The sequence below is a fragment of the Idiotropiscis lumnitzeri genome, chromosome 6 (genome assembly GCF_059441095.1).
Source record: "Idiotropiscis lumnitzeri isolate Australia: NSW breed Sydney's pygmy pipehorse chromosome 6, RoL_Ilum_1.0, whole genome shotgun sequence".
Lineage (NCBI taxonomy): Eukaryota > Metazoa > Chordata > Actinopteri > Syngnathiformes > Syngnathidae > Idiotropiscis > Idiotropiscis lumnitzeri.
Genome location: NC_142396.1, coordinates 4,254,947 through 4,273,154, shown reverse-complemented (window position 1 = coordinate 4,273,154; position 18,208 = coordinate 4,254,947). Strand labels below are relative to the sequence as shown.

General features: G+C 42.4%; 3 protein-coding genes across 4 annotated transcripts; 1 reads left to right on the top strand and 2 right to left on the bottom strand.

Annotated features, from left to right (window-relative positions):
* Positions 1–282: 282 nt before the first annotated feature.
* Positions 283–10,759, bottom strand: aars1 (alanyl-tRNA synthetase 1). Its single transcript, XM_088299285.1, has 20 exons — positions 10,619–10,759; positions 8,801–8,958; positions 8,535–8,723; positions 8,171–8,316; positions 7,234–7,425; positions 7,003–7,147; positions 6,480–6,625; positions 6,290–6,398; positions 6,048–6,198; positions 5,808–5,932; positions 5,125–5,269; positions 4,871–5,049; positions 4,578–4,691; positions 4,294–4,500; positions 3,466–3,650; positions 3,117–3,225; positions 2,122–2,235; positions 1,820–2,026; positions 1,446–1,559; positions 283–1,299 (listed from the first exon to the last, which is right to left on the bottom strand). The coding sequence occupies exons 2-20, from the start codon at positions 8,942–8,944 to the stop codon at positions 1,120–1,122; spliced, it is 2,901 nt and encodes a 966-aa protein (XP_088155411.1). The 5' UTR covers positions 8,945–8,958; positions 10,619–10,759; the 3' UTR covers positions 283–1,119.
* Positions 10,760–12,323: 1,564 nt separating this feature from the next.
* Positions 12,324–15,113, bottom strand: exosc6 (exosome component 6). Of its 2 annotated transcripts, XM_088299088.1 has the most exons (4): positions 14,872–15,113; positions 14,337–14,538; positions 14,211–14,252; positions 12,324–13,562 (listed from the first exon to the last, which is right to left on the bottom strand). In XM_088299088.1, exons 2-4 carry the CDS (start codon positions 14,486–14,488, stop codon positions 13,016–13,018), a joined length of 741 nt encoding a protein of 246 aa, XP_088155214.1. In that variant the 5' UTR covers positions 14,489–14,538; positions 14,872–15,113; the 3' UTR covers positions 12,324–13,015. The 2 variants fall into 2 exon arrangements, with proteins under 2 accessions (XP_088155214.1, XP_088155213.1); XM_088299087.1 differs by having other exon boundaries at positions 14,211–14,538; positions 14,872–15,056.
* LOC148334630 (induced myeloid leukemia cell differentiation protein Mcl-1 homolog) lies at positions 14,930–17,981 on the top strand. The gene is made up of 3 exons (XM_088299089.1): positions 14,930–15,660; positions 16,916–17,166; positions 17,249–17,981. The coding sequence occupies exons 1-3, from the start codon at positions 15,273–15,275 to the stop codon at positions 17,363–17,365; spliced, it is 756 nt and encodes a 251-aa protein (XP_088155215.1). The 5' UTR covers positions 14,930–15,272; the 3' UTR covers positions 17,366–17,981.
* Positions 17,982–18,208: the final 227 nt, after the last annotated feature.

The following is an 18,208-nucleotide window of genomic DNA, read 5'->3' as shown; positions in this document are numbered from 1 at the left end:
GTAATTTGGTGCTCTTGGGTGTAATGTGTCTTTTCTAACACGTTTTACTAAAACCACGCTCCCGTGGTTGAACAAAGCTTTACACATTTTTTTTTTCAAAAACATCCTCATCTTAAGGGGACAGACGGTTGCCTTCTAACATTTTGCGCAGGGATTCACATCTTATTTCAAGTTGGATCAATCAAAGGGGAATTTTGCCAAACGTGAAAGTTCAGAGTAGACGCAGCTGATTTGTTGATCAGCATAATAAAATGGATTTGTCAAAAAAAGGATAGACGTATGTCTAGGCAGAACAATTTATTCCAATTCCCAAATGTCTCTTCCATGGAACAGCTTTGATGATACAATGTAGAGTGACGTGATAAAGAAATGAAGTTACATACTGAATGAAGAACATAATCATTTACACAGGACAGACAAAGAAAGAAATTTACCAGGTTAGACCGTTTGAACCGAAACGGAATGGCTTCTTAATTTTACAAGCAATGATGCAGCTAGAGTTCATCCAAACAGCATTAGCTCACACATGATGGACGGTGGTGCCGTGGCCCCTCCCGAGTCTAGACAGGGGACACAAATTTCAGAAAGTTCCCCCTTTTTGGGCAATTTGCAGTTGGAATTAGCTCTGAACATATCAGGAACGCAAAGTGCTTTTGGGTATGTTTCAACATCAACAAGACAATACGAGATGAACAGGAAAAAGGCAGTACAGATTTGGAGTATAGTGCTCAAAACATTGAAGTCAAGTGCAAAATCAGCAGTTTTCTGCACTACCCGGAGACAAACTCCGGGATCCTAAATCTCTTTCTTTTCCTCTGTATGCAAGCATGCGAATTAAATTATTCTACGCTGCCTGTTGTGTACGACCTGTCAGTGTACAATGTGAGATGTTGCCATGAACTTATTTCAGGAGAGTGTAATTTCCACAGAGATACATTTTAAGTGAGCAAACCCACTGTCAATAGTGGTCAGCGGCCAGCAAAGTGAGAGCGAGACACCAAAAAAGGTGCCGCTCCGTTCCCGATCAGACTCAAAGGAGCAGAATTGATGATGCTCCTCCACCATATTTATATTGCATGACACTTGACTGTCCCTTATTCCTCCCTCCAAGCCCACATCTTAATTCTCCCCCAGCTTCAGAGTTGCAAACTGCTTGGCCATCTGTAGCGCCTCCTGCAGACACTCTGTGTTGCGACCAGCGGCCTGTGCAGACATGTCCTTGCCACCTCCTTTGCCATCCATTAGTGGGCACAACTCCTGGACCCACTCGCTGGCCTTAAGTCCACGGTTGGCTTTATCCTGCGAGGTAAACACAGGATCCAAATTAGCATCGACGTTGCGGAGTTGGAATTCACAATGCATGGCCAGAATAAAAAAAAATTATCAGTGACAGACAGAAGAAAATGAAGGCGGGTTGTGAAACGGCATTGATGAGACGCTCTCACCTGAGGGACTTCACACAAGCAGATGACCTTGCCGGCATCGGGGTCCACGGCGAAGAGCATGGCGGCGGTCTGAGGTGAGTTGGCTTTCAACACCTTCAGGCACTCATTGAGAGCCTGGGAGAGCGGCAGGGGTGAGTGGATATTACAAAGTCTGCTAATCGTCATTGCTAACATCTCAAGGTCACAACTAATGAGCTGATTTAATCCCAGGACAAAAACAAATGGGATACAGAAGAGAGAGAATATTAAAATAGCTGCACTTTCTTAATGCGTGACAATTCCTCTTTATGGTAATACAGGAACGTTTCTTTTAGCGCCATAAAAATTCTGTCTGGAGAAGTTCATTATGAAAATAAAATAAAAATCAAACTCACTTTGGCTGAGGCCCCAGTTTCCATCGCCATCACCAGCAGTGCTTGATTGGGGCTGCTCTCGATCACCTCCTTGGTCTTCTCCAGGACTCTCTTCTGGATGTCCGCCTTGTAAGAGCGGTCCAGGTCGTCCATGGTCTTCTTCAGGCCCTTCAGGGTCTCCCTCATCTCATCCTTCCGCCACTGGGAGATCACTGCGGTGCCGATGGACTGCGCACAAGACGATAATTGCCGATCAAGTTACAGTTCACAGAAATCGCTTTGAGAAACAGAAGGCGAAAAATGTTAAAGATGCATAAGCATACCTCTGTCATATCGGCAATCTCTTTCTGGATGTCCTTGTTGGGAACCGTTTGCTGCTTTACTTTGTCAGCCATGGCGGCAAGAGCTTGTTTCAGCGTGTCTGCTTTCCTCTGAGCCTGGTAAAAAAAAAATGAGCAACAGTATTTGTAAAATGATAGACGTGACTTGCTTATTGCCGCTGGTGGTGAGATGTTAGTCCGTTTAACCTGTTTAACCTTGCGGCTTTAATACAATGCGGTTTATTTATGGTAAATAGGTTTACCAGCATTGTCACGCTTGACCAAATGAAATTACACAACAGGTCACAGTGGACCAATGAAAATGACCGGGGCCGCCCGCAATATGAATATTCATCATCCCCTTCAGCGGTTGCAATGCACACGTTGAGAGAGAGAGCATGTGAAATTCGAGGTGGTCAAGAACATGGAAGCCGTACGTGCGGCTCTGTGAAGAAGCAATTGAGAAGCAAAATAAGAATCTTGAGTTGCTTAATTTGAACAAAGGGAACAAATACAATCATCTCTGGATTGCCCGCCCGGTCTAAGCTCATCTGTGAATTTGCCTCCTGTGACAACAAGAGTCTGAGAAAGATTCCACTACGCTGCGTAAATATAGCTGCAGCATTGTGTTTAGTCTACTGGTGTTAATAGTAATATCCCATTATCCGGCTATTAGTCCAAAGTGGATAATGTATGTACTCATTCGTTTTTATGGTTAATCAAGACGAAGCTTTTAAACAGGTCTGGAAATTACAGTACTTTGTGTCATACTTTGACACAATTAAGTTTGCTAGGTTCGACTTCTATGAAATTGGTTTTGCATCTTAATGACCATGGGAAAATATGCTGCCCAGTGGAAAAGCCCTGCTCTACAGCGAAAGCAATTTGAATTCAGTCAGGATGTCAGCAGAAGGTAAATCATGTTGACAAGCTGACCGTAATCAACCATGACGAGTAATGGCGGAATATTTAGTGCGCTCATGTGTGCGAGTCCCGACCTTCTGGGCCTCGCTTCCTGTCACGGCAACAATGCGACGGATGCCCTTAGCGATGGCCTCTTCTGAGACGATGACAAACGGCGCAGCGTGAGCTGAGTTTTGCAGGTGCCTTAAAAAAAAATGAAGAAGAACAGAACAGTTAGCAGGCTGTGGGAGGAAGACGAAGAAGAAACGAACAAGAGGTTGAGTATCACTGGAGCTTCAGCAATTAGCTTAGCCTCATTCACATAATCATGAACTCGACAGCTCGAAATAATGACAGATTGTTGCATCATTTGCTTTTCATGTTTTGTAGATCTCACACACACACACAAACACACACACGACCCAAGTCAATGGAAGCACTCACGTTCCACCGCAAAACTCAATGGAGGTGAGCGACCCAGCAGCACTGTTGGGGTCGTCCAGCAGGTCCTGAACGGGGATGCCGATGGACACAACCCTCACAGGGTCGGGGTACGTCTCGTCGAAAACAGCGCGCAGACCCTGAATGGCCTTGGCTTCTGCTAGGGAGGCGTCCATGGCGTAAACAGGCTGAAGCAAAGTACAGGAAAAAAGAAGTATGGTTGGCAGCAGTACATTTAAGTTGGATTGAAAAAAAAATACGTAATGCTGATTTTAATTTTTTTAAAGCATACATTTTAACATTCTACATTTTTTTTTTTTTAGTATTTGACATTTGTCTTTTTGTTCTCATTCAGTGTATAAAACCTTAATAAAAATGAAACAAGAAAGAAAGAATCTTGGCCGTCTATCATAGCCATAAAACTAAACATTAAAATCCAGTAGTGTAGTAGGCCTGTGTGTTAATTAATAAACAAGGCAGAGGATTTTTCTATACTTAATATTATCCTAAGTCAATATAACAGTTATGCACAGTTTGAACGTTAACATTCTGCTTTCATTCTTTTTTTTAAATATACATAAACTAAAATGTACTGCACATGAAAGTGAAATAAAAAATACTTAAGTGTGTAACAAAAAATAGTTCTGTCGTATTAAATGCAAGTGTATTGTTCTAAAAACAACTGAACTGTACTTGAATTTCTTATTTCAAGAATCTTTCATGTACCACGAGAGGGTTCCCGTCTACCCATACCGCAAAACCGCCGGTCTTTTAATTAAGAGTAAAAATACAAAACTTCTATTTGACTTTAGAGCCACTAGCACCACTGACCTTGGCATCCCTTATCATAGCACAGGCGATCTCCTCAGTCCGTCGGACCTCGCCTGTGCTCAGGGCACCTTTAGCGGTAAAGTCAAAGCGAAGTCTGTCCGACGCCACCAAGGAGCCCCTCTGGTCCGCCTCGCCCAAAACTCCCCTGAGAGCAAAGTTGAGGATGTGTGTAGCAGTGTGATTGCACATGATGGGCCGACGGCGAGCCTGGAGACAGCAGATGAGCAAATCAGATGGTCAAGATTTTTCCTGTGCGTGCGTTTTTCAGTTTCCGATGAGCTCACCTCGTCCACGTGCAAGGTGACACGGTCTCCAACCTTCAACGTTCCATATATGGTGCCCACGTGGAGAACGTAACCTCCTCTAACCTGGGTGTTCTTCACTGAGAACTCCATTCTCTGAAAACACCGACCGCGGTCATTTTTTTTTTGTCCACAAGAAAACAGGTCCAACACTAGTGTTCATTCAAATGGTGTGCTTCAATGGATCCAAAAACAACGGAAATTACGAGTGTCGATCAGCATTCATCTCTTGACAACATGTAAAACTAAGAGTGTCCAACGAATGCTGCACTCACATCCTCTGTGTTATCATCCTCGCGAAGCAAGTAGCCCTCGTCAAACGTCTGTCCACCCTGCTCGGCGTAGAAAGACGTCTGATCCAGCAGCACGCCGCATTTCTGACCCGTGGTCACTTCGTTGCAGAAGTCACGGTCGTGGCGCAGGGCCAACACCGTGGCCGAGGTCTGCTGGAACTCTGGCGGCGTCAGCAGAATGAGTGTAAGGGCTCCGAAAATGCTGCTTTGCGTTTGTATTTTAGTGGTTTAAATACCATAGGTGCCGTTTTCATTGGAGGTGTATTTATATTTGGGAGAATCATCTGTGGCAGGGATATTCTTGTTCCGCAGCTCTTCAATGGCATAGATGTCCAGCATGATGTGGTCCACGTCTCCTGCGCCCTTACCTTGGGACTTCAACTAAACACATGCACATACAGACACATAAAGTCATATTACAAAAAAAAACTCTCTCCCAAAATCTGTGATAATGGAAGGGCAACATACTGAAACAGCTTTTCTAATCTTGTCACTATTGCATAGTCACCACTTAAATATCTAAACTTGCCAAACACATGAATGTAATAATTTAGTTCCTCAAGGCAAATAGTTTTGTAATACATGTATATTAGATGCATGAGGAGCAACAAGCCCACATGCATTTTAATTATGAACTTCTACTATCTTGGCCAAGTTAAGAAACGTCTTTGTACTCTTGAAATGAGGTTGATCCCTGAGGATGAATTTGCTTTTTTACAATTCACGTCAGCAGGAATGGCTAAACGCAGCCAGATCAGCAGTGAAATTACACGGACAATTTTTTTTCTATTTGTACAATTTTATCCACTGTGATGCTGCACTGATCACGTTATAGCATTTCAACCCAAATTCTGGAAAACAAGTCAAAGGTAGAAAGGAATAGGTACAGTCAGAGGATTTGCCCCTTCATTTACCGCACCTGTGCGGCCTTCTTCTCCTCCTCAAAGGAAGCCAAGTCCACCACCATTCCTTTCTCCTCTGCGATGAGGGAGGTCAAGTCCAGAGGGAAGCCATACGTGTCATACAAGAGCCAAGCGGTATCACCTGGATGCAAAGATGGGACAAAAGTGCTGTTCAAAATTCTCCACGAGCACAAACGCACGCGGTTGTGTCAAGTCATACAATGGAAGAGGATTCTTCCTCATCAAGTCTCTCTCACCTGGGAGGGTTTTGCTGTCCCCCATACTCATGATCTTCCTATCGAGGATGCGTCGCCCCCTGCTGAGAGTTTTGAGGAACTGCGCCTCCTCTTCATTTATGATGTCCTTCACAACTTCTGGGTCTTTCTTCAATTCGGGAAATGCTTCACCCTGAAAAATAGAACAAAGGTGGGTGAGAACAGCGGACAAGAATTAGTGGAAAAATAAACGTGGTGTGGGTGACAGGATAGAAAAGTCTCACCAGGGAATTGACCACCACGTCCACTAGAGAAGCAAAAAAGCCTTTCTGGGCGCCCAACTTTTCATGGGAATAACGTACGGCGCGACGCAAAATTCGCCGCAAAACATACCTGAATGGAATAGAGAAAACAAATTAAATTTTTAGCACGGCATCAAACAGACTCAAGAGTTCAAGTGCCATAAATTCGTACCCTCTCCCAGTATTGTCGGGCCGCCCGCCATCTGAGAGGGCGATGGTGATGGTACGGGCGTGATCAGCCAGCACACGATAGGCCATGTCCACACCGTCAGCATCCTCGGCCCCTACTTTACCAGTGTATGGCCGAGCACCCGTGCCCTAAAACAAACGCCATTTTACGTTGTAGAGCCCATTAACAAGGATGCTTTTATAATCACCTCCGGAAAACATTAAGTACCTTCACCAAAGAGTTTAATTTCTTATATGAATGCAATAATGATGAGATTGTAGAGAAATAACTTGGTTTTATGAAGTGGAAATACCGTACATTGGGACAAGCCATAATCCCCTTTTCCACTAAATATCGTGGCAGCGATTTAATATTTGATCATTTTTTTCAAGGTCCTCTTACCATTTATTTCTGAACAAACAAGCAATAAATTCATCTTTATCTCAATTAAAAACGATCAGATTAAGTATCCATAAATGTTTTGGTTTCATATCTTAGTTTTATGGCAAACAAACATTTTGCACACCTTCTGAATAGCTTCAAAGTATGGGATGAAGAGGTCCGTGTCATAGTTGGACATCTTGTTCTGCAGCACAGACACCAAGCGCTCCAAACCCATCCCTGTGTCGATGCTCTTCTTTGGTAGCGGTTTCAGAACTGTCTCAGACTCCCTGAAAGGAACAACAGAAAACCTCCGGACGTGCACCCAAGGCAAAACTTGCAAACCAAGTTGCTCTCCCTCAGTGTGATCACTTACCTGTTGAACTGGATGAACACAAGGTTCCAGACTTCCAGGACGTTGGGGTCGTCCATGTTCACCAGGTGGGACGCATCTCTTCCTCCAATGCGGTCGTAATGGATCTCACTGCAAGGACCGCAGGGGCCAGTATCGCCCATCTCCCAGAAGTTGTCCTTCATGCTACCTGGCAGGATGCGAGATTCATCCATGCTGATGGAAAGAGAGCAGGCAGCGAGAGATTATTTCACGAGTGATTTTATTTGGTGCTATTCGTTTGCGTTGACACAAAGAAAATGAACACTTTGCGATTATAAGCGTTCCATAAGAAAGGTCAAACATAGGGCCGTACAATTAATCAAAATTAAATCATGATTGCACTCAAATCTTACAACAGTTCAATTGCAGGTGTAGCAGGTATAACATACTTGAATATATATATTCTAAAAGAACAAATTTGATAACTTTTGTTAAGTTCAAAAGGAACGTCCATAATTAGTGTTTTCAAATAATTATTTTTCAATTTTTTTACATTTAAACACTTCCTTGTTTTGTACCCAAAAACAAATGATGGTTTGAATAATTTTGATTTCAAATATTACCAAAATAATCGTGATTAATATTTTTTTCCATAATCAAGCTTGAGTCAAACGATTATATTTTACAGATTTTAAAACCCTGGTTTTTAGTCAAATGCGACTGAAATTCTGAGAAAAAAAGAAACGGCTGCTTTGAAAAAGGGTCTCATGGAGTGCTTCTAAAGTCTGTCTGAATACTGTACTCCCTTCAGAAATATATCAACTCCAGACAATATCGCAAAAGACGTTAGCATTGGTGAATTATGCTAATTAAATGAGATATTAGTCTGTACAGGAAGCTTACACTTAGGGTAGACTTTGTACGGCGCTTATCAATGCAACAAATAAATGTGAACGTGAATCCACTTAGCTTGACTCACCCGAGAGACATCCAGATTTCTTTGCACTCCAAATCGGCCTCCAGGCCTGCGTCATCGTTGCCACCGAAGTAGGTGACATATAGACGGTCGAGGGAAATGCCAAACTCCTCGGTCAACAGCTCCAGAGCCATCTTACAGGCCAGTTGCTGCAACATGGAGTGGTAGGGAATCAAAAAGAGCAGGCGAAATGTCAACAACAAAAAGAAATGACACTTAAATTAAATACCAGCAAGCTATGAAAAGTTTACAGTAAAAGATTCATACATTCAAAATATGAACTATGGCGGAAGGCCCTCCTGTGTTAGGGCTGCTATGGTCATTGAATACAAAGTAGTTGCATTAGGATGAATTGGCACCGTCCTACCTTGAAGTAGTCCCCGAAGGACCAGGATCCCAACATCTCAAAGAATGTGTGGTGGTAAACATCTTTGCCCACATCATCCAGGTCGTTGTGCTTTCCCCCAGCACGGATGCACTTTTGCGTGTTGGCTGCACGACGTAGCCTTGCCATGGGGTGGGATGGGTCAATAGTGTTGAGGAAGATGGGCTTGAACTAATAGAGAGATTTTTAAGTCGGTCAGTGAAAACTGCTTTTGGCAAAGCGAGCCACAGGTGGCATGGATAGTTCACCTGGTTCATGCCCGCATTGGCGAACAGCAACGTGGGGTCATCCAGCGGGATGGTGGATGACGAGTGCACGTACTGGTGCTCATAGCGATTGAAGAAGTCTATGAATTTCTGGCGGATTTGAGCGGCACTCAAAGATGAATCCATTCCGAATCAGCTCACTAGAACAAAGACATGAAAATTGTTTACGAGGTCGTATAAATATAGATGATAAAAGAGCGAACGTTAATGAACTCCATTTTCCTGGAAGATTGAAAGATTCCCGCCTGCAGTCAAGTAGGAAGGTGTGTGTTTAGGCAAGCCTCTTCCGAGGCATTCTTTATGCTTATTTCACGCCGCGAAATTAGCCCTTGGCGGTTTTCAAGAACTAGCAGTTGCTAAGGCCAAGATGGTACAGCACTCTTGTTCTCTAATTTCAAATATTTTACATCACAGGAAAACTTAAAAAAAAAAAAAGGCTTCTTTTGGCATTGAACATACAATTAAGGGCTTCAAAGAATGCATCTCAGGGAAGAACCAATACAGTTTCTAACCTCGAAAAAATTAAGCCATACATTCCAAGAGGTCATCGGGTTTATGGTAGTACAAAATACACGACACTTTGGGGTTCCATGACACTTCCGATCAACGCGTAATGAACAGATTGCTGTTATGTGGAACAAGAAGGCACACTCTGTTCCAGCCTTATTTAGCACATACTAGTTGTACTTGCACTGTCTGCACGCCTGCATCACAGCTGGAGTTTGCGTGTTCTCCCTGTGCTTGAACACGTTTTTTCCGGGTGCCTCTGCTTATTCCAACAATACAAAAATATCCATTCATTTTCCGTGCCGCTGATGCTCGCTCGGGTCGTGAGTGCGCTCAAAAGGATGGATGTTTTTTTTTGCAAAGCGATCATGGTGATGATAATACACTATACACGATTAACTACATCTATCTGGATTCATATTGGAAAAGTAATACTTTCATACCTCTTGAGCGGCTTGACATACACATTTCGGGAATACTGGTATGGTAGGTAGTCTAAGGTAAACAAACATGACATTGCCTGCCACCCCCATGTCTCACAACTTTACTATGGAATTATTTTAGTTAAAAATATTAAATTGGTGAACTCAATACAACGACATACACATGCTGGCCAGTAAAGTGTCGACAACATACGCATACATAAACCAAAACAGATTAAAGACTACCGTAGTCTTCAATTTATGGGCAGCAAGGGAAAGAAAGCAAGCAGCTGAAGCCAGGATATGTCTGATGCCCAAGGGGAAAAGCGAAACAGCCCTGGCCCGCTCCTGACTACTAAACCACACCACGGCTGACAACCACGGCAGGTGAAAATTCACTGAGGTAATAGGATGGAAACTACCGCGACTGTGAACAACAGCCTAGTCACACAGAGTGCTGGAAATGCAAATAATGATAATGCAGTTTAAATTTTGTAAAGTGAGCACTTTATTGATTAGAAAGTGACGACCAGTGGGCTTTTAACCATAGGAAGAGATGAAAATGGTCCTGCTTGTTTCGACTTGCAGTATCAAATAGTGAAATATACGTTGCATGAATCGGCAGGTGGATATCTCAAAACGACAAACGTTGTGCCGCATCGGAAGCCGCTCAGCTGATCGCTCACGCTGCTGGACAGCGGCACCAACTTCTCAACCAGACGCGAGCTAGCTAAATTGTTAGCCACGCCGGCTAGCCCACTCAAGTCCAACGCCAATATCCCAGGTAACAACTCCAACTGGGCAGAGTTCCCTTAAGTCAAAGAGCATTTTTATAATTTCACAAGTCGCCAAGGCAGAAGTTAATACTCACAGAAACCGCTAACGTCAGAGAATTAGTCTTTTTTCGGATCCCAAACACACGACAGTACGAGTGGCCACGCTGCTGGTCCACGATGAAACGAAAACGGGAACACGCCCAAGCTGAACGCCGATTGGTCCACACCCACCGTCGTGTCATCAAATGTCGCTTCTCATTGGTCAGATTGGCATTCACTCTAGGCCAAACCCGCAACTCCACTGACATGAAAAGCCTTAGTTCGGCTGATGCAACTGAAAACGCTCATGACTGAATGTTACGTCGGTATGCGTTACGTATGTCGTGTTTGTGCCACAAGTACATTATGTTATTATAAAACATATGTTAAAAAAAATGTTTCGCTTTAAAGCACGGAATGTGAAAATTCGTAACATTATCAAGTTTCATTAATTAGATGTATTTGCATAACTACACGACTATCGTAATCTATTGCATCACTTTTTTATTCTGACTAGTATTGCATCTTATCCTGCAACCATTTAGTACCGTGATAGATGTTCTCCTTACACATTGTTGTGTTTAAGTTAAAGGTTTAATTGAATTATTCATTTGCCGCAATGCTTCGCAGATGTGTTAAATTGTGCATTCTTGTGAAATGTTAGTATTCTTTCACAGTTCACTTTGTTAGACATTTCAAATACTGGACAAATTTGCTCATAAAATGTGTGGCTGTGCATAATTGATCAAAAGTTGCACATTTGAGTTTCATTAAACAGGTGTGATGTTTAGAGATAGCCTTCTAAGAATTGTGCAGGAAATGATCTCCTGAAATTCTGTTTGCTACCCTAATGGTGCACAGAACAAGCACCACAACTGTTACCAAGGTCTGTAAAACTAGAGCCGGCCAGGAGAAAATGGAATGACTTTACTTTTACCACAATCACACTCAGTAAACCAAGTTGTTCCTGATAAATGGAAGTTTATCAGTAACAGGTCGGTCAGGTTTTAGATTCATTCTGGTGACATAGAAACATTGCTGTTCATAAGAGGTGGAATATCTTGAGGGCAACGTCAAAAACTGGATTGTCAGCGTATGGATTTAAAGCACTTCTCAGTTGTTCTCATGCGCAATCATATTAGACAACACTGGATTCCACGCAGAGTTGTGGAAATTCAGTGTATTTGCTTCCCTTTGAGATTGATGCCACATTCGACCTATGCCTTTCACCCAAGAAAAGAACATTGCAAATTCCATCCATCCATTATCTGAACCGCTACTCCTCACTAGGGTCGCAAGGCGTGCTGGAGCCTATCCCAGCAGTCATCCGGCAGTAGGCGGGGGTACACCATGTACTGGTTGGCAGCAAATCGCAGCATTGCAAAGTTTAAACACCCAATTTTGTCTCCACTGAACTTAACATTCATGTTTTATGAAACCTGAAGTCGAACTTGAAACGTGAGGCAGATGTTAACCACTAGGCTACTTCAAATAAAGATGAAATGATTACAAGAGATTGGTTCGAGTACTTTACTTGCAAAGAATCATGTCATCTAGTTTGTTGTTGGAAATCACATGCAAAATATCTAATTATTAAAAAAAACAAAAACTTCCTCTTCATACAACTACTAATTAAATGCCAGTATAGTTGTTTTGTAAAAGACTCAAGATCCCCATAAGGTGCCACTTCTGCCACCTCTCAAAATCTTGAGATTGAATTACAAAATATGTTGTATTAAGTAGATCTCATGCTGTTAGAAATTCACATCGGATACACTCCGACAACTGTTTTCAAATTAGTTAACTCGAAGTAGACAATCTACATACAAACAGCAAAATCTGTGATCTTGCAGACAGGGCCGACTTATTTTGGGCTAATGGTGGCATTTAAAGAGCACACGGTGGACATTTAATAACATGATTCTGTTTTTGATTCTGTTAACAAGCCGACTGTGCTGTTTAACAAATATATTTTGAATTTCTAAAAAAAAATTTTTTTTCCATTAATTGTAATTCCACTTTGACAGCATGGCCATGTTAGGGTTCACAACATCCAATTATACTCATAATGTAAAAAAAACACAAAAAAAACACGTAAATATTTATTCTGCAACTATAAACTGTTTCACTCTCACTTGAAGAAAGGCAAAATGGTGGTCGTAATGTGAATGAAAACCTTCGAAGGTTTCTTAATGGGGAGGGCCAGTTACCCCATGATGACAGCGTGGCCATCATTTTCACAGTCACATGTAAAATGTTCAGTTATGAAAATACAAATAACATGATGAAAATTACTTGTTTTGTCAAATTAAAGGTACTTGTACTAGCCACTTAAAGTTAATTATAGTAAGACCACAGAGCTTCATTATACAACTATAGTTTCATGACGATGGGTTTTGAGGACACCAGACACATTTTTACAGTGATATTGGCCCAGAAAATTATGAACTCAGTCAGCTCTCTGATGGCGGAGGGGCTGCCCTTCGCACTGCCTTGGCCAGAGATTGTTGGATGACTGGATAAATCTTATAGCAACCCTCAATGCAGGTGCGCACCCCAGCAGAGAGAGTCTCTTCAGTCATTTCTCCATCAGACTGCAGCCCAGAAACCTGGTTCAAGCTCGGGAGGAACGCAAGAGTCAGCCTTCCCTGATTGTCACCACTGGCTGAGCCGCTTCCGTTTTCCTCCGCATACGTCGGGTCAACTACATAAGAGGCCCCGTCCTGGCGGATGGCGCAGCCGAGCACCAGGTCGTACATTTCGATTCCAGCATCAGCTAGCGCGAGGGACGCGCAGGTGACGGCGTGCGCTAAAACTGAGCCGCTGTTTTCAAGAACCATCACGTTGACCTCTATCTGAGAGCGGGGGTATTTATGGAGGCACAAGGCGGGCTGCAGACTTTCATGCAGCATCAAGGAGAAGTCCTTATCCTGACTCCCTTGAATCCAGGAACCTCTTTCCGGGCAAGAGAATGGAGCAAACCGCATGTCTGTTGTTAACCTAGTTATAGAAAGAACAACCGTTTAGTTCAAGGCCTCATCATTTAAATACTCATTCATAATAAATCAAGTACACCATAGAAATATTTATTAATTACAATGAAAAATCATTAATGACAACCACAAAATAGTCCATTGCGCATCTTTCAAATGTTATGAAACGTGAATGGATACATCCATGGAGCGAAAACTTGGACTATTGCAAAGTGCTAATTCTGTATATTTATGTAATAAAAGTTGTGCAACCAATCTAAGCTTCAAGAATAAGAAAATCCTCTAAAATAAAAAAAAATAATTGAATTTAATCTACGAGGACACCATAACTTCACCAGATTTGTTATAATTATATTTAATATTAGAGATCTCAAGTATGGCCAACCGTCACAATCACGGATTTTCATCGCGTCCCAACCAGAAATTTCAGCATCTAATAACTTCTGCAAGTACTAAAGGATAACTATGATAACAATTACGGACAAATATAATACAAAGGAAGTAAATACAAATATATTGAAGTGAGCTGACGGAAAATAAAGTGCAACCCCTCTGTCCGTGTTTATTTTTTGTTAATTATTGAGCGACAGACAATCGACAGAGTTAAATTAAAATAAATAGATAAACGTTAAAACTGCCAAATGAAATGAATTACCTTCCACTCTTCATATCGGTGTCATCTTTACGCTCCGTTTCCCTGGGACCATAAACGCAGCACATCAACTTAGTGTCTCCAGCTTCCATGTACGCGGAGCCCTTAGCCTGGCTCACTAGCCCGCACCTGACAAAAACGGGCCGGACATCCACCTGGTCCCGCTGCCGGCCGTCAGCTCGAGGGCCGTATGAGGAGAAGACCGCCGCCGGGTTGCATGCGAATAAAGACGGACTTTGAGAGACCTCTGGGCCACGAACTCGTTTAGTGTCGACAGGCATGGTGATGCAGGCTCAACATGTGAATCAGTCCCGCTCATAAAAATGTCCCCCTGAAACACAGACGACAATCATGGTTCCGTCATAGTTTCGTCTTGTTGTATTATTACAGGTTGTTTAAAAAACAAATAAATAAATAAATACATAAATACATAAATGTCATTATCCCCACTGCTTATCGTGTACAGTAAATAATTCTCAACACAACTATATATCTAAAGCACTTTAAAACAACTTGCGCCGTATGCAAAGTGATGTACATGAAGCAAAAGTAAGTCAAAGAGTAACAAACAATAAAACAAATTAATAATCAAGACAATAAAAAGAACAAAAACAGTAAAACCAAAAAGAGGGAGCATCGATCCCCTTCGATTTGTCCTCGGTACCTCTAATAGCGCCTGCCTAGTCTGCAGGCAGGTGCGTAAGGGTAGAGGAGCTCAGAGTGGGAAGATGGTGGTGGCCACAAAAGGTTGGCTGGGTTAGAATCATATGTTTTTTGTCACATCTTGGGCGGTTGGAGAGGACTCCCAATTTTACACAACTGACCAAATGTGGCAAATTGTCCGTTGCTTCTTTTAGTGAAGACTCGAATTGTCCTTTAAAGTGAATTGCTGTTTTCTTATGTACCCGGCTGCGAATGGCTGTTCCAGTCAGTCAACTGACTCAGTTCGCCCCGCCCCGAGTTAAAAACACGCATGCGATAAACTTTCCAGGCTTGCAGTAGGCGTAGACCGGAGGAAGACCACTCACATCTTGCCGTTTCTTAGCAACCATCGACGTGGTCGTGATGCCGGCGAGTAAACGCTTGGCGCGGCGGAATTTAAAGATTGGACTCGTGGACGCTGTGACGTTGCCTCCAAATGCAGACGTTCAACGTCCCATGGCCCCACAGTTGCAGCTGCCCGCGATCGTTAACGCCGAAGGACCCGGCGAGCTACCGGAGGTGAAAGTTCGTCCTGAGGACGCCGACATGGATGAAGGCGCGCCCCCACGGCCGGAACGCCATACTCCCGCCAGCCCCGGCGTCCTGGACACCGAGACTAGGCGACTCATCGGCCGCTTCCTCAGTGACTTTACCGGGCTGTCCACGGCTGCTTGGATTCAAAGCAAAGCCCAGTCTACGATGAAAAGGGTCGTGACCAGACTGGTGGACAAGCACAGGCTCCGATTTAATGGTAAGCGCGCACTTTGGTTAGTCCTCTTTTATTCACTTTTTAAGTCTCGTGTTGCTCTTTGGACCTCTTTGAAGCGCTTAACAATATGTCATTTTTAACAGATTACTACTCCGTCTTTTCAATCTAATGGTGCATCTAAACTGATTGAATATTGTTCTTTTACTTTACATACAAGAAGATAATTTTTTAAGTATTGTTCTTCAAATTCCAGTTTGTTTGCTCAATCCTCAGGTTGTAAACCAGTCTGAGCGATGACAGCACAGGTACAACTACAACTACAATTTCTGACTTTTGTCATTTATTTGCTCCATTAGAGTGCTGTAGGGTATTATGAATTAAGACACTAAACGCCCGTTTAGGATACTAACATGAACGTGCTGTCTTATCCAAGAGATAATGTTATCCGATAAAAGAAAAGCATTCGAAGTGTTATAAAAATGAGTGTGGCGGGGTGGACGACTGGTTAGCACGATGGCCTAGAATTTCAGAGGTGCAGCGTTTGACTCGGACTCTGGCCTCCCTGTGTAGAATTTCCATGTTCTCCCTGTGCCTGCATGGGTTTTCTCAGGGTACTCCGGTTTCCTCCCACATTGTCCCTAGGTATGCGTGTGAGCGCGGATGTTTGTCTTTGTGTGCCCTGTGATTGGCTGGCAACCAGTTCAGGGTGTATCTTGCCTACTGCCCAAAGACAGCTGGGATAGGCTCCCGCAACCCTGCAACCCTCGTGAGGAGTAACGGTTTAGATAATGGATTGATGGATTAAAAAGATTAAAAATCATATGTTGCATCTCAAGTCACTGATGGTGTAGTGGTACACTCGCCTGAGTTGTGTGTGGGCAGCGTGGGTTCAGTTCCCACTCAGTGACGATGTCTATGTCTGCCCTGTGACTGGCTGGCGACCAGTTCATGGTGTAGTGCGCCTTTCGCCCATAGTCAGCTGGGATAGGCTCCAGCACCCTCCCGCGACCCTATACAGGATAAGCGGTGTGGATAATGACATAACATGACATGTTGCATCTCAAGTGAAACTCCAGAAGTAAGGTTAAAAATGCAGTCTTTAAAGGATTCGATTGGCTGAAAATGGTGTCGACAGAAGTAAAATGTACAATCATACTGTATCGTTAAAGATCTTAAATTTGAAAATAAAGAATATCTAACAAAAATCCAGGGTATATATACTCAATGTTATCAATCAATTACCAATCGGAAGCTAAATGAGCATGTTTTCTAATTTGAGTTTCTATCTGTCTTCAAGGCATCATCAACGAACTGTCATTGGACCGCAGAGGGCGTGATATGTCCTTCATCAGTCAGGTGGCCAGAAATCAATTCGCCGACGGGATTACCAACTGGGGTGGCATTGCCAGCCTGTTGGCATTCTGCGCCGTGGTGTCTCAAGCCCTGAAGGAGAAGCAGCGGGCGAGCTACGTGGAGCTGGTGGCCCAGGAGGTCTCCACTTACCTGCTATCTGACCAGCGTACCTGGCTAGTGCAACACAACGCTTGGGTGAGAAACTTGCCAAATCTGTCCAATGGGATTTCTCGAGTCCTCGCAACTCATCATCCTATTCTATATTTTTCATCATCAGGACGGATTTACAGAATTCTTCAAGGAAGATGACCTGGAGTCTACAGTGAGGAATGGACTCTTAGCCTTTGTTTCTTTGGCTAGCATCACTGCAGCGATGCTCCGTCTGCTTAGGTGAACTCTGTGGACATTTGGCATGTCACGTTTCACCTTTGTTTCATTGATCAATCACATATTTGTTTGTTATGGCTTTATTAAGTGCACTTTTTTCCCCATCTTTTCACACCAGAATGCAAAAAAAAAAGTTCAAATATGAATTGGAAACAGCTTGTTCAGGCTGTTGTGTTTTTATAAAAAAAAATAATGAATTTTTGATTATCCATTCATTGTCTTGTCTAATTTATTGGGATTGATGTTCTGGTGGAGAAAATCTTGCACAAGCATAAAACTGTTCATGCGTTCACTGCGTATTATAGTCAGAAATGTTTTTGATTGTTTGCTTATTGTTAAAATGACATTTTCTTATTTCTTTATCATATCTTTTTTATTGTTGAAATCAAAACATTCTATCCATTCATTACCCAAACATTTTGTACTAACGTTAACTTGAGATGCCTGTTGCTTCTTTTTTTCAAATTCCAAGCATATGTTCTAAATTACTGTATATTAAACACGTGACTTTAAGTCGCCTCATTTTTACTACTGTCTACTTGTTTGAAATTCCATCAGTGGGAATTCTGTTGTCAACAGAATATCATTTTTGGAATGGTAAATAAACAATGAACTTGAAATGATCAATCTTCCTGTTATAAATTTATTATTATTATTATATTTGTTATATATATATATATATATATATATATATATATATATATATATATATATATATATATATATATATATATAACAAATATAATCATATATATATATATATATATATATATATATATATAAAATCGTTTTTCTTAACGCGGCAATAGATTGGGACTCAAATTGCCTTTCGCTTAGTTTGTCCTTTTTA

Bases quoted from the DNA above. Each gene is read 5' to 3' on its own strand.
- aars1 (XM_088299285.1), bottom strand. From the start codon at position 8,944: ATGGATTCATCTTTGAGTGCCGCTCAAATCCGCCAGAAATTCATAGAC. The intron at 6,199-6,289 runs GTGAGACTTTTC...TCTATTTTTCAG, and splicing joins ACGTGGTGGTCAATTCCCTG to GGTGAAGCATTTCCCGAATT. The intron at 2,027-2,121 runs GTATGCTTATGC...TCTTGTGCGCAG, and splicing joins AGATTGCCGATATGACAGAG to TCCATCGGCACCGCAGTGAT.
- exosc6 (XM_088299087.1), bottom strand. From the start codon at position 14,488: ATGCCTGTCGACACTAAACGAGTTCGTGGCCCAGAGGTCTCTCAAAGT. The intron at 13,563-14,210 runs GTAATTCATTTC...TTCTATAACTAG, and splicing joins ACCGATATGAAGAGTGGAAG to GTTAACAACAGACATGCGGT.
- LOC148334630 (XM_088299089.1), top strand. From the start codon at position 15,273: ATGCCGGCGAGTAAACGCTTGGCGCGGCGGAATTTAAAGATTGGACTC. The intron at 15,661-16,915 runs GTAAGCGCGCAC...TCTGTCTTCAAG, and splicing joins GCACAGGCTCCGATTTAATG to GCATCATCAACGAACTGTCA. The intron at 17,167-17,248 runs GTGAGAAACTTG...TTTCATCATCAG, and splicing joins TAGTGCAACACAACGCTTGG to GACGGATTTACAGAATTCTT.